At 39.5% G+C, this 23317-nt stretch overlaps 1 protein-coding gene across 14 annotated transcripts in view; it reads left to right on the top strand.

Moving 5' to 3' along the window:
- LOC105480009 (myosin IIIA) overlaps positions 1-23317 on the top strand; it is a 310637-nt gene that overhangs the window by 267291 nt on the left and 20029 nt on the right. For all 14 annotated transcript variants that reach the window (XR_986226.3, XR_011608191.1, XR_011608190.1 and 11 more), the window contains 3 exons: positions 1436-1559; positions 4670-5561; positions 7663-7807. Coding sequence is in view for 11 of the 14 variants with exons in the window: in XM_011738421.3 (XP_011736723.2) it covers positions 1436-1559; positions 4670-5561; positions 7663-7807 (1161 nt within the window). In the remaining 3 variants the exon portion in view is untranslated. The remainder of the gene's footprint in view (positions 1-1435; positions 1560-4669; positions 5562-7662; positions 7808-23317) is intronic.

Raw genomic sequence — 23317 nt, 5'->3', positions numbered from 1 at the left:
ACTCTGTTGCCTTGATACTTTTGCTATATTAAATCTAAGTCAGATTGTTTTAGTGATTGACACTTTTAATATTTGGATAAATGCTTTGTCTTAAATAATTTAATTTTTAACTTTTCTGTCAAGAATTAATGAAATACAACTGACCTATTGTGGAAGATATAGCAAATGATTAATTATAGATCTCAAGAATCATATTATTACAGCTCATTGGACAATAAGATTCTTTTCTACTTTATTCCAAAGGTTACACATGCCATAATTTTTGACAACTTAAATCTTATTTTGTTAAAGGGCATCCATTTATTTCTATTAACTGTAGGGAAATAATATTTATAACCATACTTTATTTCACAAACTTTTATTAAGCTGTATTAATAGACTTCGGATTTTGCTTTCTACTTTTCCATAAGAAACAAAATTTAGATAGAGCTTGTCACAGGTTAGTATGCTCTCTTTCAAAATGTTTTGACTGGACACTTAGAGAAAAAAATGTATTTTGCTTTTTAACCTGATATACAGACACACTACAAGCACTGCGTTCTGATATTTTTAATTCTAGTCTATTCCATTTCATTTTTAGATGCTAGATTTGGCCTACTACATCAATTTTATGATCCACTAATGGTTTGCAGCCTGTGTTCTGAAGAACACTAATATCGTGGGCAGAGGAGTTGACTGACATTCAAGAGATTAACATTCCAGTCCCCATTCTGTCAATCAGCAATGAGTCATCATCATCTCTTTTTGTATTTTAAGCCCTTAACTTCTCACTGAGAAATCAAAATGCAAACCCAGTAATTTGGGCCTTAATCCTTTATCCGCAATTTCAAAATTTATAAAGCTCTGATAAAAAGGTTCTTCATAGTGCGTTTGGCAGTGAAACATAGCAATGTGATAATGAGGTTATTTACACTGCTTTACTCACCCAGCTTAGTAAGAATACTGTTTTTCTGAAGAAATAGTCATCGATTATTGGGTGCTGCCCTGATATAGGGAATGTTACAGAATGTATATTTGCTCTGTATTAACTTTCTAAAACTTAAAAAAAAAAGTAATCTGAATTCTCAAATATATCATCTGATAATCTGAAATATATCTGGCCAAAATATATGAAACACATAACAAAAAAGGAAAATGATTATTACCAAATTTTAAACAAATGAACACACTTTGTCATCAACTTTACTTGTCTCTATTATTTTGGTTTCATTTTAGTACTCTTCTTAGTATGAAAGTTACTTTAGTTATTATTGCTGTAGCTTGCTATGTAGAAGAATCTTGCTAATGAATCACATTAAGTGAACCTGTTCTATTTGGCATTTTAATTTTATTTTTCTCTTTGACATCAATGGTCAAAACCACTGTTTCTACTCACTAAAGTAATTTTCTTTTATTTCCTTATGATTAACACTACTATGGGCTTTATATGTTTCAGCTGCAAGAGGACACCTTGTCAGGAAACAAAGAAAAGAAATTGTTAACGTGAAAAACACGGCAGTAACAACCATTCAGACTTCTGATCAGGAATTCGACTACCAGAAAAACTTTGAAAATACAAGGTATAATGATGTTTATTCTTAAACCATTGTAACATACAGATTTTTCAGATCTGTAAGGTCATAGAATAATGTTCACAGCCTTTCTCATACTAGCCAGCTTCCTGATACTGACACATCAAATGTCAGTGAACACCCAGAGGCTACTTTTGTGTTCTCTATCCTATTTTGGAGTTATTTCTCAAAATTTTTCTTCATTGGCTTCTACCAGATTGCTTTCTATAATTCTACTCCTAATTTGGAGGGTTCTTTGCTAATATGTCCTCCAAACCCCACATTTCAATCCTCATCCATATCTAAATGTGTCCCTGGGCTCTCTCATTCATTCCAGTGGCTTTAAGAGCCAATATGCCATCGGACCCTACATCATAATCACCAGCTCCCTTTCTTCTTCTGAGCCCTCATGTCTATACTTCCAAGTGCATGTTAGCAAACCACTTACTCACTTATTCAGCAGGCTTTATACTGGGCAGTGGGAACACATAGATACGTGAAGCAAAATCCTTATCCTCAAATGTCTCACAGTATTATGGGAAAAAAATGACAGACAAACACATCCCTCTTGTAAAATGTGTTAACTCAGCTATAAAAACAGGCAAAGGGTACACTGGGGGCAAGGAGGAGGGAACCCTTCCTTGGTTGGTAGTGGTTAGGGAAAGGGAAAAATATCTACATTTTGCCCAAGAGGTGAAACTTGAATTGATCAAACTGAGTACATGGTCATCCAGGGAGATAAAGATCATTCCAGCCCCAACGCTAGTCCCCTTGTTTTTAACATCAAAACTGGCCATAGAAAGGGTGAAGGAATGAAACAGAAGAAGAGGTGGCTTCCTGGCTTTCTTATTTCCCCACACACCCACATCTAATGTTCTCTTCACCCACCGCTATTCTTCTCTCCTGCCAATAGTGGTCTCATAAGTGATCTCATAGAAGACTTCTCTGCCACCTCTTCCCCTCACCTTCACCCACACCCTCCCTGAATCCCTCAGGCCAACCTCATTTCCTTATTTGAAAAACAGAAATGTTTATCTGAAGTTTAGAGACATTGGATGTTTTAAGTTTTCGTGTATTCTGAGACCTACATATATGCTCTTTGTCTTTACTTGTGAGGATCCAAATGATTTGTTTCTCTTTGTTACTGGCTATAAAACAGTTCAGCAAACTTCCAAACATCACAGGCCTGCCTCAGGAGCAGAAGGCTGGATGATACCTGTGACTCTTGTACTTCAGTCTGGAGGTTGAGAGAAATGTAAACTGGCTGCAAATGGAAGAAAGATGGACTAATTGTACTACTTCTAGAAATTACTGCTTGTAGATATCACATCTAATAAGGAAGTGTGATGTTCAATTACATACCCATTTGCTACCACCTTTCTTCTGAGGATACCAGGGATTCACTTTCAATGTAGCAGATACTTATTAAGCACCTACTGCACACAAGATCTACTTCAGGGTACATGAGTGTGAGTAAGAAGCTATGGTCTCTGTGGTCTGGGATGGAGAATTTGACATGTATTGGGCTCTCATAGGAGGTGGATCACAAAGTCAGACATAAAAGCAATACAGGCAGAAAGTCAAGGGAAGCTTGTAGAGAGGAAGGTTAGGGAAGGGAGAGGCAGGCGGGCCTGACCACTGCCAGAGATCTGCGGGCCAGGACTCCGTCCCTCTGCCACTTCTGACTTTCCTATTCCCTCAGCTACCAGAAGCCCTTGTTTTCACTTAACCCTTCCCTGTCAGAGCCCCTGACCTGTGACCTAGAATACCACAGCAGGGAGCTGGAGAAAGTCCCAGGCCGGCAGGGCACTCCGGCAGATGTCAGAAGAGATCGACAGTCCTCCTCATGCTGGAGCTCTGAAGGGCTGATCCTCAGAAGTACCCATCATTGCACATGGTCCTCAGCCAGGCGCAGCACAGGGTGGAGTTGCCTGAGCCTAGACGTGTAACTGATGTGGGAATTTCAGCAGTGTGTACAAGTCTTCACCGGTGAAATGCATTTAAATGATCAAAACTAACTTATAAATTGATTTTTTGGAATGCAGTCAGTTAGGGACTGCACGCATATCTTCTCTCATTAGTTGTATTTAGAATAAATGTAAGCATTCTCAGAGAGGTCAGTATTATGGAGGAATTCAAAATACTAGCGTAGCAATTCATCAAAATCATGGGCATCTCTGGTGCCCTACCTAGTTTTTTGACTGATCCTAGCAGGATTCTGTTATGCCTCCTATATTAGCCTAGGGATACCATAGTAATTCTAGTCCTAGGAAGTGGCCAATAGAATTAGAAAAATGGAATCCTGGTAGCTTTTTCCAGATTTGACTCAAAGAACAGTCTGACTTCACAAACAGATCACAAAAGACCCAAACTCTCACATGGGTTTCTGGGCTGAGATGAAAAGTTTGGTGCAAAAGCCCTCCAAGTAGCAATGAGAAGTGTTAGCATATCCAGGTGTCATTGTACAACATTTTTATTCCATCTTAACCTTTTTCTTGGTGGTATTGCTCTTGGCTAGAAAAAAAAAGATACAGAGAAGACCTTATCTTCAAGTGAAGGGAAATCATTTTGGAAGGATATTAGCAAAGTAGCAACTGTGAAATTTTGGCCACCGTATTACATGATCATGAACTGTAGCGAGGACATTGCTTTTCCTTTAATTTTATAAGATATTTCCTCTGATCAGTAAACTTAGTGCTTATTAAAGTACAGTATGTCAGTCAAGTGAACATACCCTGCTTACTGGTATCAAACTTAGGTATATTTTTCACAGCATCTCACTACTAAAGTACTTTGTTTTGAAAAGAATATATTTTGAAAGGATTAAGTTCCTAGAATTTTGATATCTCATTAAATGAAAAGATGGTTATTCATATGCTAGGATATTTCTCACTCTGAGTTGAATCTGGTTTTCTCATTATTTGAGTAGTTATCACAGTTGTCACCAGAGAGAACATTCTGGAAAGCACTTGATTAATGTGACTTGAGACATTTTAATTTTGAGCTTTCTTTGTTCCTTTTTCCTTTCTCCCACCAGTATCTAGCATATAGCTATTGCCAAAAGAAGTAATAAGCCCCAGTTTAGTACTGTATATTCAAAGATAATATATTTTACACAGGGAATCTTTCGTGAAGAAACAAGCAGAAAATGCAATCTCTGCTAATGAAAGATTCATTTCAGCTCCAAATAATAAAGGAAGTGTATCTGTAGTGAAGACTTCCACTTTCAAACCTGAAGAGGAAACCACCAATGCTGTGGAGAGTAACAGAGAGTATCAGACTCCAAAAAAAATGAATAATGTGTATGAAGAAGAGGTTAAGCAAGAATTCTACCTTGTAGGGCCAGAAGTAAGCCCCAAACAGAAGTCTATCAAAGACCTGGAAGAGAACAGCAAGCTAACGAAAGTAGAGAAAGAGGAAGCTATGATCCAGAGTTACTGTCAGAGGTACACAGAGGAGAGGAATTGTGAAGAGTCAAAAGCAGCATATCTAGAAAGGAAGGCCATATCAGAAAGGCCAAGCTACCCAGTGCCTTGGTTAGCTGAAAATGAGACTTCCTTTAAAACAATTTTGGAACCTACACTTAGCCAAAGGTCAGTTTATCAAAATGCAAATAGCACCAAAAAAGAAAAGAAGACATCTGTAGTTACCCAGAGTGCACCAATATGCAGCCAGGAGGGAGGTGGAAGCCATCTGAGGCATGAGACAGTCAAAGAGAGGCAAGCTGAACTGGTGACACAGGCCCAGGAGGAAGAAGATAAAGCAGCGGTATTCATTCAGAGCAAATACCGGGGTTACAAGAGAAGGCAGCAGGTGAGGAAGGACAAGATGTCTTCTTTTAAGCATCAGAGGATTGTCACAACACCAACAGAAGTAGCAAGAAACACTCAGAATTTGTATTCCTATCCCACAAAACATGAGGAAACCAATAATATCAAGATGAAGGATAACAAACACTCGAAAGCAACTTCAGAAAGAGAAGCATGGGATTTGGCAATTTTTTCAAAACAGGTATGTGAATAAATGAATTTATTTACTAATAAAAGTCCCTGGGAACTATAAAATAACTGAATTAAACACATAATTAATAACTGGTAGATTGTTTCATCTGTGTTGATGGGCCCCCAAACATTTTTAATAAAATGTCTCAAGGATTGTGCTATTCAAATAGCCAGGAGCTTTTAACCCAATTTACTATGGTAACATTAGTATAAAATATGATAGAAACCTCATGTAGTCATGATACTAGAGATTGGTTTATACAGCTTACTAAAATGCTGAGGCTCGACACTGAAAAGTTTGATGTATCTGTGAGATCTTTAATTAAAGCTAAAAAAAAATTAAAGTCGTTTTAAGTTTTCTAAATCCTCCAAAGTTTATGCCTTCTCCCTTTCACAAATTTGAGAAGACATAATTAGGTATCAGATTTTGATAGGTAGCCACACCGAAGCATATACAGTGAAGATGAAAGTCTGCATGTCACATCGTGACAGTGAACGAACAGTCATGGAAAATAAGGAATCGCAAAGAAAAACCGCAGAGAAAAGTTCCCTCCTGGAGAATATCTCACGCCAGTCGTAGGTGTGTTTCAGCTATTTCTAGAGAGGAGCATAGGAAGCAACAGGTTTTAGGGCTTCTCATGGGTATACATGCAATTTATCTCTGATACATACAATTTATCTCTGATATATAACAATTTGTCTCTGATAAATTGGTGCTATGGAAAGATTGCAAGAACCAGCTTTTGTAAATACCAATTCCAGTTCCTCCTTTCTCTTTCTAGGCATTTGACCTTCATAAAAATCACTTTATGTGTTAGCACTGTTATTTTCTCCTGTGTAAAATGAAGAGTTTTAACTAGATGATCTCTAAAATACATGAATTTCCAGGGTAATCAATGGTGTATGAAGTAATAAAAGAAATATCATAATGGGTTAGTTCCAAGAAGGACTGTCTAATATTCCTGAGTCCCTCGACTCCCCTTTTTGTATCTGACAGTGGCTGAGCCTATGAGAAACACGATAATTGCACTTGGACCCTTCCTTAGTGCGAGAGGTGTGACCCAGACAACTTCTAGTTGTCAGCAGAGATCTGCCATTTTTTAATTTACCCATACCCTTCCTACTCTTGTTAAGCATATGGAAATAGTGAGTTTAATGAACATACAGTTCTTCTCACTCCAAACACCAAATCAGGGATTAGAGCTCAGACCTGCTATGCCGTGGAGATATGAGATGTAGAATTACCAAGGCATCTACTCGGAGCTGGCCAGTAACGCCATGGGAGTAAATTCACTGGTCCATGGTACAAATCTAGAGGCTGTCCCAGCGGGAGCCTCACACTCAACCCAGCAGGACAGCCGTGTTATCAGAGCCAGGATGCAGACAGAACAGAGGCCGGGGGCAGAATGGAAAGAGAGACCAGAATAGAGCAGCCCTGAAATCAGGCTAAAAAGACTGGAAAGAAAAGGAAGGAGGTTTACACAATCAAAGGCAGCAGAGGGGTCCTCAGGACAGAAGCAGAAAGGCAAACACAGCAGAGTGGCAACGCTGGAAACCATTCTGCACGTAGCGTGACGTGCTTGGCAGTTTTTAAAGAAAAATGTGGGCGGGGTGCGGTGGCTCACGTCTGTAATCCCAGAACTTTCGGAGGCAGAGGCGGGCGGATCACGAGGTCAGGAGATCAAGACCATCCTAGCTAACACAGTGAAACCCCTCTCTACTAAAAATACAAAAAATTAGCAGGGAATGGTGGCGGGCGCCTGTAGTCCCAGCTACTCAGGAGGCTGAGGCAGGAGAATGGAGTGAACCCGGGAGGCGGATCTTGCAGTAAGCCGAGATCGCGCCACTGCACTCCAGCCTGGGCGGCAGAGTTAGACTCAGTCTAAAAAACAAAAAAAGGAAAAATGTGAGAGGGCAGGTATTCAGAGCACAAGGCGGGAAGGTTGTCAGGTGAGGACTTTATCAGACCTGGTGCAAGGGACAGGGTGGGCGCTGGAGAGGAACACGAGAGTCCCCAAAAGTGCTGGTAAGGCATTTCCCAGCCCCCAGTGCCTGTAGAACTCTCTGTATTCTTTTCCTTGATTTAACCTGACACATGACCTTCTTTTTAGATATCAAAGTTATCTGAAGAATATTTCATTCTGCAGAAAAAATTGAATGAAATGATTTTGTCACAGCAACTGAAGCCACTTTATCTGGGTGTCTTGCACCATAAGCCAATTAATAGAGGAGTTTCTTCTCAGCAGTGCCTCTCAGGTAAAAATCAGTAGAGTTAGAACTTCCTGAAGGGGAAGGAAATGCCAGATACTTTGTTTATTAGTTTCCCACCATTATTCTACGGCAGATTTGAGGAGCCTGTGTTCTGTCTTGGGAGATCCTTTATTTCATTTCTTACATGGAAATACACTTTTATTTAGGATGTTCTACCCACTTTCTACCTTCTCTGACTTCATTCCCCTCCATTTTTTATGTTTTTCTTTTTTCATTTTAACTAGAACTTGGCATATGACACCAGAAGGGAATAAAAAAGGGTGGTATAGAAAGGGGGCCTGGCAGGAGGCAAATTTGATAGGAGAGAGCAAAAATAGAAATAGGAAGATTTCTATTTCCTTTGTCAACAACTGCAATCTTGAGTATAGCGTGTGGAAGTTGCAAAATCCCATTATACAAGAAATATTGTTATTGAACTTTTTTCCAGTCAACCTATTATACTAAACTGGTGAGGAATTCAATCTCAATAATTTTCAGATCTCCCTCTCCCCAGAGCTGTGCAAAGGTTTTATGGCCTTGCACACCACCAAAAGATCAGGTACAGCCTGTAGTCTCTGAACATTTGTCCATGAAGTTACTGTTGGGACACTCATGGCTCCAGCTGGCCTCCACGAGCCGTTGAAGTTGGGAGGTCTGGCTGCTCCCACACCCTGCAGGTGGCACCTCGACCGTGGGAGTCTGGAGCCTCATATTGTCCATGCCCACTCCAGGTAGCCATTCTCTGCAGTCTTAGCACCTTCCCCAGGAGCTGTCACTATAAAGTTCAGGAGTCCCACAACTTTGAACCCTGCTGACCTCTGCCCAGAAGAATCTGCATTTATTTTCCCTTGCTTTCTTGGAGGCCCTCCGCAATCTCGCTGCCCTGCTCAGGGATCCCTGACATCATCTCTGCAATGAGTTTGGCTCTTACCAAAGACAGGAAGAGCCACTGACCTCATGCAACTTCTAATTTCTTCCCTGAAAAAATCTCTAAGGCAGAAATATACTAAGATGCACTTGGCTATTTGCCTGATATAAGAGGAAGGAGAAATACCTTAATGTTTTCATCAATTATTCTGCCACATCGTTTTCAAGTCAAGAATTGCGGTGAAGCTGACCACAAATGGCTCTTTGGTGCCCTTCATTCCTGCTGCTCTCCTGCTCTCTGGCCCTGGCTGAGAGCCTTCTGCTGTGAAGAAGAGAGACTAGCAAGTCAGTGCCCAGAGGCCCATTCATTTGGCTGCCACAATGGCCTGTGCCCAGGGGGCATGCTGGCAGGGTAGGAGCTGAGGGAAGGCCTGGGCTTCTGGTTCCCTCATGGTCACAGAAGTGGCAGCACTGGTGAGTGTGGAGCAGAGAGGAACGGGTGGTGTGGGGAAGCAAGGAAGCCAGGCAGCTCACCCCAGGCCGCTGCTGGAAAGGAGAGGTACAAATGGGAGGCAGTGTCCTGGGAGGAAGTAGAGGTCGCAACCAAGATTTTCACTTTTGAACATCTCAGGGACTTTAAACAAGCGTGAAAAGCAGCAGAATCTTATGAGAAAGTCAAATTAGTTCACCTTATTCTTTTTTGTTTGATTGTTTTCGTTGAGACAGAGTCTCCCTCTGTCATCCAGGCTGGAGTGCAGTGGCGCAATCTCAGCTCACTGCAACCTCCGCCTCCTGGAGTCAAGCGATTCTCCTGCCCCAACATCCTGAGTAGCTGGGAATACAGGCACAGGCCACCACGCCTGGCTAATTTTTCTGTATTTTTAGTGGAGATGAGGTTTCGCCATGTTGGGCAGGCTGGTCTCGAACCCTGACCTCAGGTGATCCGCCCACCTCTGCCTCCCAAAGTACTGGAATTACAGGCGTGAGTCACCGCGCCTGGCCGAGTTCACCTTATTCTTGAATCTTTCATTTTTTTTGTGGACTTAAGAAGAACATTAGAAATCAATTCTTAGCTTACGTGGAGAGGATTGTAGCTCAGAAATTTTTCTTTAGCCCTTCGGGTTTAGAGGGAGAATCTCTTTTTGTTCTCTGCACATATGGAGAAGTTTCGTATTATACTACACTTGTTTAAGGCTAAATTGGCAAACATCTGAATTGTCCCATGTTCTAGAGAGTAGCAGAGAAAGTGCCTGAGAGAGGGCCTGATGTGGCCTAATGACCCAGGGGTATCTGTGTGGATCTGACAACCCAGAACCCAAGAGGAAGGGGGACAGTGGGAGATGCCGTTCAGCGACCAGAGACCAGACAGGGCAAGTTATTCAGCAGATGCCAGTGACCAGCCAAGAGTGGCTGCAGAACAGATGGCCCCTCCCCACTAATGCCATGAAGCTGCCAAAGTGCCCTACGCCAATCCCCGACTTACATGTGGCAGGACATAGAGGAAAAGGGAAGGCTGAATGTAAGCCGTCAGTGTTCTTAGTGTCTATTTAGTCATTTTAGGTTTCTGACCCTAAGCTAAAGTGACTAAATCTACTCAGAAGACATTAAGAATTTAGAATTTAGCTTGAATTTGTTAAAAATAATTTAATGCTAGAAAGTAGAAATGAGCACCATGATAAATTAAAGTTTTAAGTGTGTTAATTTTTTTGTATATCTGAATTGTACATTGTAAAAAATGTTTTAAAAATCTGATTGCACTGTAGGAATTGAACTTGAGAGCCATGAAGAGAAAAGGGGAAGGCCAGCGAGAGATGATGGTAGCTAGGATGAGGTAGTGGCCAAGAAGGCAGTTTAAAGCACTGGTTAGTTTGTAGATTACAAGGGTAATTGGTTGCACAGGAAAAGGGGCATGCCGGGGTCTCTAACATGATCAGCCAGTATCATGGTGGATGGTGGTATGTCATTACCTGAGATGGGAAAGATTAATAAAGAGCAGGGGTTTGCATTCAATTGGGGCTGTGTTAAGTATGAGAAGCCTTTGATGAATTGGGACCACCTCTCAGTAGGCAGTTGGACACATACAGGGTAACTGAAGCCATGGAGGAGAAGGGAAACTCCAGGAAATTTACCTACACTGAGAAGAGAAGACAGCCTAGTGTAAGAGTCTGGACATGTGCAGGTCAGGTGGAGAGGAACCAGGAAAGAGGAGCAACCAGAGATGGGGAGGGCAGCCAGGGAGCCTAGACCCTCCGAAACTAAGGGAAGAGGGTCTTAAGAGGATCGTGTGCAGAAGGATTCAGGCAGAATAAGTCAGAAGGGAACCATAAAACATTCATTAAATTTCCTATTCATTAACAATTACTTACTGAATTCTTCAAATCCTATTTAAATATTAGAATAGAGACAGACGGAAAGGGTGAATGCAGTACTGGAGTACTTTGGGGGCAGATTCATCCCAGTGTTTGTGGATATAATCTGTGTTCACATACTTTAACAATTTTTGTTTTCTTAAAAAAAAAATCCTTGAATAGCTTATAAAAGTTCATTGTAAAATATAGTTCGAAGAACTAAAACAGACAATTGAGCCAGGTATTGCTTAGCTCATATTTAATCCCTGCGACAGAACCAGTTTCTTTCTACATCCCAAAGATGTGCACGTTAGGTGAACTGGCGTGTCTACATGGTCCCAGTGACAGAGAGAGTGTGTGTGTGTCTGAGTGTGCCCTGCAATGGAATGGCATCTTGTCCAGCCTTGCACCCTGAATTTCCAGTAGAGGCTCCAGCCATCCATGACTCTGAACTGGAACAATTGGGTAAAAATTTTTCTTACTTGTTTTTCTTAATCTTCCTTTCTTTCTTTTTTTTTTTTTTTTTTTTCCTGAGACAGAGTCTTGCTCTGTCTCCCAGGCTGGAATGCAATGGCGCAATCTCGGCTCACCACAGCCTCCACAACCTCCGCCTCCCGGGTTCAAGCAATTCTCCTGCCTCAGCCTCTTGAGTAGCTGGGATTACAGGCATGCACCACCATGCCCAGCTAATTTTTGTATTTTTAGTAGAGACGGGGTTTCATCATGTTGGTGAGGCTGGTCTCAAACTTCCGACCTCTGGTGGCTCATACCTGGAATCCCAGCACATTGAGAGGTTGAGGCAGGTGGATCACCTGAGGTCAGGAATTCAAGACCAGCCTGGCCAATATGGTGAAACCCCGTCTCTACTAAAAATACAAAAATTAGCTGGGCATGGTGGCAGGTGCCTGTAATCCCAGCTACTTGGGAGGCTGAGGCAAGTAGAGTTACTTGAACCTGGGAGGTGGAAGTTGCAGTGAGCCAAAATCGTGCCACTGCACTCCAGCCTGGGTGACAGAGCGAGACTGTCTCAAAAAAAAAAAATAAATAAAAGAACAACAACAACAATAACAAGGGACAACTTTACCCAGGTGTGGGATTTCCTAACATCTAAATCTGATTTTCCTGAAGAAAATATACATAAAATGATTATTCATCTATTTTCAAAAGGGAGCCCAGACAGTCTGAAGAGAGTAGGAATTATATTGACTGAACACTTCAGCTTTAATACAGTTAATAACTCTGCTCACCTTCTGCTTTAAATGATTTTTCTTTTTTTTTTTTTTTGAGACAGTCTCGCTCTGTCACCCAGGCTGTAGTGCAGTGGCGCGATCTTGGCTCACTGCGAGCTCTGCCTCCCAGGTTCTCACCATTCTCCTGCCTCAGCCTCCTGAGTAGCTGGGGCTCCAGGCGCCCGCCACCACGCCCAGCTGATTTTTTGTAATTTTAGTAAAGACGGGGTTTCACCATGTTGGCCAGGATGATCTCGATCTCCTGACCTTGTGATCCACCTGCTTTGGCCTCCCAAAGTGCTGGGATTACCGGCATGAGCCACCGTGCCCAGCCTAATATATATATTTTTTTAAGACAGAATTTCACTCTTGTTGCCCAGGCTGGAGTGCAGTGGCATGATCTCAGCTTGCTGCAACCTCCGCCTCCGGGGTTCAAATGATTCTCCTGCCTCAGCCTTCCCAGCAGCTGGGATTACAGGTGCCCACTACTATGCCCAGCTAATTTTTGTATTTTTTTTTAGTAGAGACTGGGTTTTACCATATTGGCCAGGCTGATCTCAAACTCCTGACCTCAAGTGATCTGCCCACCTTTGCCTCTCAAAGTGCTGGGATTACAGGTGTGAGCCACTGCACCTGACCTAATTTTTCTTAAATGTATGCATAGTTCACATTTATTTCAGTGTTGGTCTCCGTTGAGAAGTTTGGTAATGTTTTTGTGACCAGAAATATACCATAAGAAGTTAACTCTTGTTTATATCAGTCTATGGTAAAATTGGTCATTTCGCTTAAAGTTGCAGTTTCTAAGAATCCATCGACATTGTCAAGTGAGGACTTACTGTATGATGATGTGACTGTTCAAAGAATTACTGCCAACAAAGGTTCCAAGAACTCATAGTATTTTATGCAAACACATTCAAACATTCATGGAACAGATAAATCTCACTGTATGTGATTTGTTTGAGAAAAAAATAAAAATATACAAAGTTACCTATTTTACGATGTTCATCTATCCTAGAACAAAAGTCTAACAACATTTTTAAAAGCTATTGTTCAATCTCAATAATTAATTAATTAATTTTTGAGACAGAGTCTCACTCTGTCACTCAGGTTGGAGTGCAGTGGCACGACCTTGGCTCACTGCCACCTCTGCCTCCTGGGTTCAAGCAATTCTCATGCCTCAGCCTCCTGAGTAGCTGGGACTACAAACGTGTGGCACCACACCCAGCTACTTTTTTGTAGTTTTAGTAGAGATGGGGTTTCAACATGTTGGCCAGGCTAGTCTCAAACTCCTGACCTCAGGTGATCTGCCTGCCTCAGCCTCCCAAAGTGCTGGGATTACAAGTGTGAGCCACCACACCTGGCCTCAATTATTAATTTAGAGGTAAAACTCTTAAGTATAGTATTTAATACTAGCTAATGGAATGCAACAGCACATTAAAAGACTGTCCACATAATATACATTAATATAACATATCAATAGATTTAAAAAAAACTATCTTGATAAATGTTGAAACAGTTTTCAGTAAAATCCAACACTCAGTACTGATGAAATGTAAAACTCTTACTAAACTAAAAGCAGAAGGATATCTTTAACAATATGAAGAATACATTTCTTAATTCAATCATCTACCTCATAATTAACTATAAAACACCGGAAGCAGTTTCATTAAAAAGGAGGATGAAGATAAAGATACTAGTAACACCACATTTTTATGTTATTGGGAAATTTCCAGTTAATGCAATAAGACAACAAAGAGAAGCTTTTTCAAAAAGCGTAACTATCAAAAGGGAAAAGATGGGATTGTAGGAATATTACCAGACAACATTAAAAATGCAATGATTGATGCTAGCAATAGAATTCAGTAAGGATGTATAGTTATATAGATAGATATTCTTTCCTATAAAAATTTCTAATAGAAAAAGAGCCCATTGGAAATAATAGCAAAAAGAAAATCAATACCTTGAAATAAAGCTAGCAACCAAACCACAAAGAGACAAAAAGAAAAGATGCATAATGGAATGATACATGGTGTTTCTGAATTGAAAGATAAGATACTGTAAACATGACTGTTCTAAAATTACTTTCTAGGTTTAAAAATATTGCATTCAAAATCTCTATCAGATTTTCTTTGGAACTTAAGAAAATATCCCTAGGGATCATTTGTAAATTTCAGAGAAAAAAAGAATAACTATAAATGAGGACTTACTTATTAGATAGTAAAATGAATAATGCTATAATAATTAAAATCATATGTCTGCTTTACAAAAATCAGTCACAGATTAATGAAACAGAAGAGCCCTAAAATTGGCCTGAGTATTTATAAAAACCTGTCATTTACAAAAAGATACATATGAACAAAAAAGAAATGGATGGATAATGCTTAAAATGTCTCTGATTTGGGATGAGGAAATAAAATATTCTTATCTTCTGCTGAATGCCCAGATATTTTCCAGATGCATTGATCATTTAAATGAAAGAAATAAACAAACCAAATGAAGCTGGATGCTATGAATTGAGCATTTCACAATCTCTGCTTAGAAAAGGACAAAGCATAAGAAGTAATAAAAGGAATTACAAAGAAAAACTGTGATGGATTTGGATTACATGAATGTTAAAACCTTCTAGAGATTCCAAAGCATCATTAAAAGTTAAAGAGCTGAAGACAGAATATTTGGAACAAATGTAAAAAGAGTTAAACTGTTTAATGTAGAAAGAGCTCTTTATAAATCATTCAGAAAAAATAGCACTCTGAATGGAAAAATGGCACAAGCCATCAATTTATTTGCAAAAGAAGAAATGCAGATGGAAAATAAGCATATATATGACCGCTCTAGGAGTAAAAAAAATAAAAAGTAAAACAAGTTACTATTCTTTACTCATCAAAATTACAAGTATGAAAAAATATTTTAACAGTAATGACAAAGTGCTAATGCAATTATTCCCAAGCATATGGTAAGTTGGCAGCATCAACATTTTGAAAAGTGACTTGGCAATATGTCAAAAAAAAAAAACCCCACTGAATTAGTTTATATCACTGACCCAGTAAACTCACTTATGAGAACATAGCCTAAGTAAATAATCAGAGCTGAAAAAAAATTGTGTATATGGTAAGAAAAAAATTGAACAATAGGAGAATGATTAATAAGTAATGACGCTATTCACATATGGAGTATTAACAGCCCTTTAAATTCATTTTTCAAAGAATAGCCTTGGCAAACTGCTAGCTAATCTAACCACTGAATAAAATATTGCAGAATTGGAATTATAATACTGTAAATAAGTCAGCTTAATCTTCACATACGTGAGGTGGTTCATTAACAACAAGAGCCCCTAAGTCGAGGGTTCTAGAAGAGTTGAGTGTCTAGTTAGTGAGAACAAGATGGTCATCTCCAGTAGAGTGGATACTCTCCATCCCTCGCTAACTTCACTTCTATATAAAATTAAGAATCTGAATAATATTACTGCAACCTGATAGAGAACTTCCACAGCCACGTGTGGTAAGACTAGAGTGTCATCTCCAGATCTGTCACCTTTGTTGCCATGCTGTCTCAAGCCACTGAAAGCTTGTTTGATACTCCTCCAGCCATCTTGTAATTAGATGTGCTCTAATAAAGAATGAGTGCTTTTCTAAAATACTGGTATGTTTCAGCTCATCTTGATAGGAACCACAAACCCTTTTATCTATGTGTTATAAAGTATGAGCAGAGGGAAAGAAAAAAGCCAATGTTGTGTGTTTAAAGTCAGAGAATGTTCTTCAATTCTGTGTTTTTAAAAGGCCAATCTAAGAAAATAACTATGAACAGTCAATAAATAATTTTTTAAAGTTTGGCTCTCTGGGAAAAATTATTCTGTTTTCACCTCAGGCTATATATCTAAACATTTTAAATGAATGAATACCCACATCATTTTGAAAAATAGCCAAAATGTAATTAGATGCCACCTCTGAGTTTTCCTTATTCTCCAAGCAAATAAACATGTATTTTGGTTGTCTGTCTGTATCCATAGTTGGTGGGCAGTCAGACACGCTCACAGTGTTCCACATAACAGCTCACTCTCCCCAACAAAGTCCTCACTCTCAAGGCACCGCTGGTATCACCATGTGCATTTGCATGTGCTTCTGTTGTGGCACCCCGTTTTGATGACTGCTCATATATAAGCGAGATGACCGGGCATGTGTGTGTAATCTAACTCTTTGGACTAGAACAAAACAAAATGGCTTCTGAGGACTGTAATCCATGCGACATGACAGCCCGAGGAAAATGATAGAAGTAGACCGCCGAGATGTAGCGATAATGTGCAAGAGACAAGAGACAGTCCAGAGGGTGTATCTGTGGGTCTCACCCCCCACACAGGCTGCTCTATCCTCCTGCTTCTCCTGCCACAACTAGGAGAGACATATGGGGCAGGCTGGGGCAGCACCTTACCTGAACCTACCACTATTGTTAGCAAACTAAGTTTCGCTTTCAAGGATCTGGGTATTAGTTCAAAGTACCCAAATCAGAGAGGGGCCAGTAGCTATAAGCCCATGACCTATAGGATAGGTAGAGGTGGAAGCTGGCCCTAGGGCATCGGCATTCAGTTGGCAGGAAAAGAAGAGCCACAGGAGTAGTTGTGCAGTTCAAAATGGGGCTGGGAGCTGGCAGTTGCCTCTTGAGAAGGTCAGAGAAGACTGCGAGTCAGATCCCCTAAACAGTAACGTATCCCCTAAGTTCTAAGGGCACTCAGAGCAGAACAAGCATCTACCCTTAACTTTTCACCTCGAGTAAACTCAAGAGAACAGAGCTATCCCAGAGTAGATGCAAGAGGTCAAATCCAGGGCAAGCATGAGAATTAAGGGTACGATGACTCAGGCCTGTAATCCCAGCTACTCAGGAGGCTGAGGTGAGAGGGTTAGAGCCCAGGATTTCGAGACCAGCCTGGGCAACATAACAATACCCCATCTCTTAATAAAAAGAGAGAGAGAGAGAGAATTGAACATGTCTGTAGGTGCTAAAGGAGGGAGGCAGTGCAAGGCAGAGAGGACTCCTTTGGAACTGTCCTGTCCACAGGCTCAGAACTGTGTGCAGCTCTCTTTCAGTCTAGAACCATTGCCAAAACAGCCAGCCTGGCCAAGGGCAGGTAAGGTGACTGGTGGAAACAGCAGCTTCCAGAAGGTAGGTTGCAACCATGACTAGAGTGAGTCTGCCTTTAACATGCAGCAACGAAAATTCCTCTCCTAAGATTTCCCATAGGTCACTCTATTGCTTGAAGGTCATAGACTCTTAGGAGGAAATGGAAATTTACAAAAACTGAAAAATTGATTTATTAAAGAAAAAGTTACAGTAACAAGTGCATTTCTGTTCTGCTAATATTTGATTTAAATATGTGATACTTCTGCAAATTATACTCTGCATGTATACTTAAATAAAACAGTGTGATTATCATTAAAATGAGAATAATGCTGAAATTTAATTTTCTAAATCAGTTTTCCCTGGCAATGAGTTTTAAATCTTCTTTCTTCTGAATGCAAAAAAGTGGAGATGTTAGGTGATTCATTATCCAAAAAAAGTGCATTTCTGATAAACCAAAACACTTAATGACATTATTACCACAACTGCAATATAAATAAATATCTTACCATCTGGCTATTTAATACAGCAATAACATTTACAAGCTGATATTTACCACGCACAACCCACAAAATAGCCACAAACCTTATTATGCTAGTGCCCACATTGATATGCTGCTGATAATTTGTGATTATAAATGTTTATGTCACTTTTGTAATTAAGGGGTTAGGATGACGTTAGTAGAGAGTGTTTATATTATCCCAAAGGAACAAAAATTCACAAATCCATTAGAGGCCAAATAAATGTATGCCTCTCTGAAATATTTGTATGCTGATAAGCTCATGGAAGTTTGCTCTTTAAAAAAATAGTCTGAAGGAATTTAAGCGGAGCAATCATAGTCTGTTGAATACAATACATTCATCATAATTTTCATTTACTGGCTGGCCACCTTGCATTACAATATCTTAAGTGAGACACCCCTTAAGACTAGTCAGCCCTCTGGCTTTAGATTATCCTGGTGAAGAAAAAAATGTCAAGAAGCTAACACTAACGCAGATTAGATTTTCAGAAATTCTGAAAATTCAATGCATTTTGATTTTTAAATCTCCATAATATACACACACCAACATGCATATTTATAATTTTACATCAATGCTACCATACCATACACTCCAGGATTCTTTTCTATTGTTGTTTGTTTGTTTTTGAGATGGAGTCTTGCTCTGGTGCCCAGACTGGAGTGCAGTGGCACAGTCTCAGCTCACTGCAACCTCTGCCCCCTGGGTTCAAGTGATCCTCCTGCCTCAGCCTCCCTAGTAGCTGGGATTACAGGCGTGTGCCACCATGCCCTGTAATTTTTGTATATTTAGTAGAGATGGGGTTTCACCATGTTGGCCAGGCTTGTCTCGAACTCCTGACCTCAGGTAATCCACCCGCCTTGGCCTCTCAGAGTGCTGGGATTACAGGTGTGAGCCACTGCACACAGCCCATTCCAAGATTATTATTTAATGTAGTGTTTTGTTTTCTTTTTCTCTTTTTTTTTTTCCTGTTTCCTCCCCTATGTTCCCCTTCTCAACCCACATTACTCACTCCCAACCAAGGGAACTCTTATTATAGAACATGCATTTTTTCATATTTTTTGCAGATGTGCATACATGTAGGTATATATACATAACAGAGATTTTCATCATTGTTTTATATAAATAGGATCATAGTATGATCATAATATAAACACTTAAGCAACTTGCTTTTCTCAATACCTTTGCAGGAATCCCTGCACATCAACTAGTATAGCTGTAATTTATTCTTTTTAATGGCTGCATAATCCTGTATTTGTGAATCACAATAATTATATAACCTTTTCCCTATTGTTAGATATTCTCTTTGTTTCCATTTTTTGCTACGATGAAAAATGTTACAGTAAATATCTTTGAAAATGTACCTGTACACTGGGATAAATCCCCAGTGATGAAGTTATTGAGTTGCAAGATGTTTTTGGTTTTAATAGATTGCTTTCATAAAAGGCTCTAGAAATTGACATGTCCTTCAACAATTTGGGAGCATACACTTGTCCTGACCTCCTGTCCATCAGTGATATCCTTCTTTTTAATCTTTGCTAATGTGTCTGGAGTAAAATCATATCTAATTTTAATTTATATTTTCTTATCTGCTAGTAAATTCAGGTGCCTTCCCATGCTTATTTGCTTTTTGGATTTGCGCATCTTGAATTTTCTACTTAAATCTTTTGCTCACTTTTCTGTTGGTCTATATTTTTGGTAGTCATTTGTTAGCACTCTTTGCATATTAAAAATATGAACCCTTTATATCTGTGTTGCAAATATAGCCTTCCAAGTCTATCATGTGTCTTTTGACTTTGTTGCCAAATAAAAGTTTTTGCCTATATTTAATAGGCAAATATGTCTATATTTTTATGATTTCTGAATTTTGATTAAAACATTCATGCCCCTAGATTGCTCATGAATTATCCCTGATTTTCTTCCAAGAGCTTTATTATTTCTTTTATTTATATTAATCTTTAAAGCATCAGAAATTTATTTTTATATGTGATGAGAATGGTGATCCAGTTCACAGAAGTATATTAATATTTACTATTCACTTAGCACTACATCTCTAAGCTGAAATGAAATCACAATCTTTGCATCTCCAAACACTACCACATGTAGATCACCAATGAAATGACACAAGGACATCAAAACCTAAGTCATGATCCCCACCATCTAGAGACTTCTGGTTCCACTATTTTAAAAAAAAATCACAGCAAAAAATAGTAAGCAGCAAGACATATGGGATTAGGTTCTATATTAGTTTTCCAGGGCTGCCATAACAAAGTACCATAGACTGAGTGACTTAAACAGCAGAAACTTACTTTCCCACAGTTCTGGAGGCTAGAAGTTCAAAATCAAGGTGTCAACAAGGTCGTTTTCCTCTGAGGCCTTTTTCCTTGCCTTTAGATGGTCATCTTCTCATGGTCTTCTATTTGTGTGTGTCTGTCTTAATCTCCTGTTCTTTTAAGGACAGCAGTCACATTAGATTGGGACCCACTTTAATGACATCATTTTAACTTATTTACCTTGCTAAAGACCCTATCTCCAAACACAGTCACATTCTGAGGTATTGGAGGTTAAGATTTCAACATGTGAATTTTGAGGTGACACAATTCAGCCTGTACCACGTTTAAAATGGCTTGTGCATCTAGCAAGTACCATTTATGCTCAATGAGAGAGAGATCACTGGGGAGTCAGTGAAAACTTCATTAAAGAGATAGGATTGAAGGTGGACATTGAACAAGCTTAAGATTTCAGTAAGTCTATGAAAAGCTTTTCTATGAGAAGGTGAGAAAAAGCAAAGTTACAGCTATAAACATTGTCTATCAGGGTTTCAGTGAGACAACTGGACTGACAAGAGGAGAAAGTTCATTTGGGGGGAAATGGGAGATAAAATTGAAATTGCTAAGATTGTAAATAACCTGGAGTCAGAAGTTTAAACTTGATGAAGAAGGGAAAAAGAGGCATCATCATAAATTTTTGAAACTTGAAATTTCACAATTAAAGTGGTATTTAAGAAAGGAAAATCTGGGCCAGGTGTGGTGGCTCACGCCTGTAATCCCAACACTTTGGGAGGCTGAGGCGAGCAGATGATCTGAGGTCAGGAGTTCGAGACCAGGCTTGCCAACATGCCGAAACCCCATCCCTATTAAAAATACAAAAATTAGCTGGGCGCGGTGGCAAGCACCTGTAGTCCCAGCTCCACGGGAGGCTGAGGCAGGAGAATCACTTGAACCAGGGAGGCAGAGGTTGCAGTGAGCCAAGATTGTGCCATTGCACTCCAGCCTGGGAGACAGAGCAAGACTCCATCTCAAAAAAAAAAGAAAAAAGGAAAAGAAAGGAAAATATGGTTTCCATTTGTGAGAAAAAGCATAGAAACCATATTAAGACTCTACCACAGTTATTAAATGAGTCGTTTCATCCAGAGTGATTGCAATGGCAAATGAAACTAAGTGGTGGATGAATATTAGATATTTCAAAGGATGTGTCAAAACAATGGACAGAAATTAATGATTGCTTGTCTGTAGGAAATGAAGAAGAGACACACGGCAAAGGTGATATCCATGTTTTCAACCTGGGAAGCAGGAATAATGCTGCCATTGAGGTTGTAGTGTATAGAATCTTAGATGGAGAAGAATGATGACTGCCGGTTCATTTGAGTCTGAGAGAGAAGTATTCAGTAAGGAGTAAGAAATTAGGGCAGGAGCTCCTGTGGGATGGGAGGGTCAGACCTGAGGTGTGCATTAGGAACACCGGAAATTGCCAGGACCTGAGGAAAGGATGATTCAATCCATGAGGCAAGGGGAAGATCACTTAGTCATCTAGCAAACTTATATTAAGCACTTACTGTGTGTCAAGTATTTTTTATAAGTACTGGGAATACAAAGAAAAATAAGATAAGGCACCTGCCTTCAGAAACTTTATCCTGAGTCATGAAGACGAGGGGTGTTTAATAATGCTTAATGAAGAACGGTCAGAGACAACGGGGACAGATAAAGGACCTTTGGATTTGTTGGTGAAAAGGACCCTTCACCATCTATTAGGTTGTTGCAAAGGGAATTGCGGTTTTTGCCATTACTTTTAATTTGTCATTACTTTTAATGGCAAAAAACACAATTCCCTTTGCAACAACCTAATAGAAAGCATTTTCAATAGAGAAATCAGATTGCATGGGGGAACATTTGATGATAAAATGAACACAAGATCAATAATGCCTTTATTCCCAGAACCTTTTTTTTGTTTTCACTCTCTTGGCAATTATTCAGCTTCTTGGCCATCTTCATTTTAATTAATTTGTATTATGATAATAATGTTCTGATATTTCAATTCAGATTTTAAATAATATTAAAGCCAAGTTAAAATTTAGTCACACACCACATTCATGTTTCTAAAAATATTAAGAATATCTAATAACTTATACCATATTTGTATGTATCTTGCCATTCAGATTCAAATGAGTAATATAAATGGATATGACAAATGCATTTTGAAATGATAAACCTTTGCAAGAGCCAATAGAATCTATTTAATAATCAGCACTGGGAGAGAGGATAATGAGAAGGAAAAAATAAAAGACCACTATTTATGGTGGTGGCAAGAATTCAGGCCTTACCATCTTTCCTCGTGCCTGTGACAGTCTAAGATGGATCCAGAAATGACTCAGATATTTGGACTCTTTCCACCTCCTCCATCTATTCCTTGAGGAAGGGAGAGATTGGGAGATGAACCTCTAGGGATGGGTCAGACAAATGCTTTGTCTATTACTAATCTGTAATAACATGGTTGCATTGACAAATATCTCTTTTTGTTTTATTCATAAAAGGACAGCAATGTATGATTGCTGAGGTTTCTCTGAAGAGCATTGTTCCATGCACTACACCTCTATGAAGTACCCCCGATTAGCTGATCCCCTTTGTCACCCAGAAATTTCTCATACCTTTTGGAATGAATGAGCTGGATAATGTCAGAATATGAATGCTGCTGTGATCAGTATCTTCACCTAGTGGGCTGGTCAGGGAACTAGAAAGTTAGACATCTATGAGTCTTTCACCATTGGTTGAAGACACTTGCCAGTCACAGTTGTTTACATATAATAAATATAAATATTCTTCTATTTGATTAGTATAGTTTGGGACAGCTCTGTTTCTCTGTGTATTTCAACATCTGGGGATTAGGAATCATCACTGCCCCTTTACTGTATGCAAGAATGAGCTATTACTGCTTTTAAAGTCCTACCTAGAAATATATGTTCAGGTGTATTGAATGAAGCTTTCCAATAAGTACCACACCCAACTCACACTTCTATCCTGATCTATCTGTCGAGCAGACATTCTTGCACAAACAGAGTCTGTGGATGGAGTTGTCAAGAATCATGAAAAAAAATAGAAATATTTAGTGAGGTCTATTAGCTCTGTAAATATAAAGCCACTTGTAATGAACATGAACATCAAAGTGTAC

The sequence above is a fragment of the Macaca nemestrina genome, chromosome 9 (assembly GCF_043159975.1).
Source record: "Macaca nemestrina isolate mMacNem1 chromosome 9, mMacNem.hap1, whole genome shotgun sequence".
In the NCBI taxonomy this organism is placed as follows: Eukaryota; Metazoa; Chordata; class Mammalia; order Primates; family Cercopithecidae; genus Macaca; species Macaca nemestrina.
The sequence above is the reverse complement of the archived record's forward strand: the minus strand, read 5'-3'. Positions and strand labels throughout refer to the sequence as shown.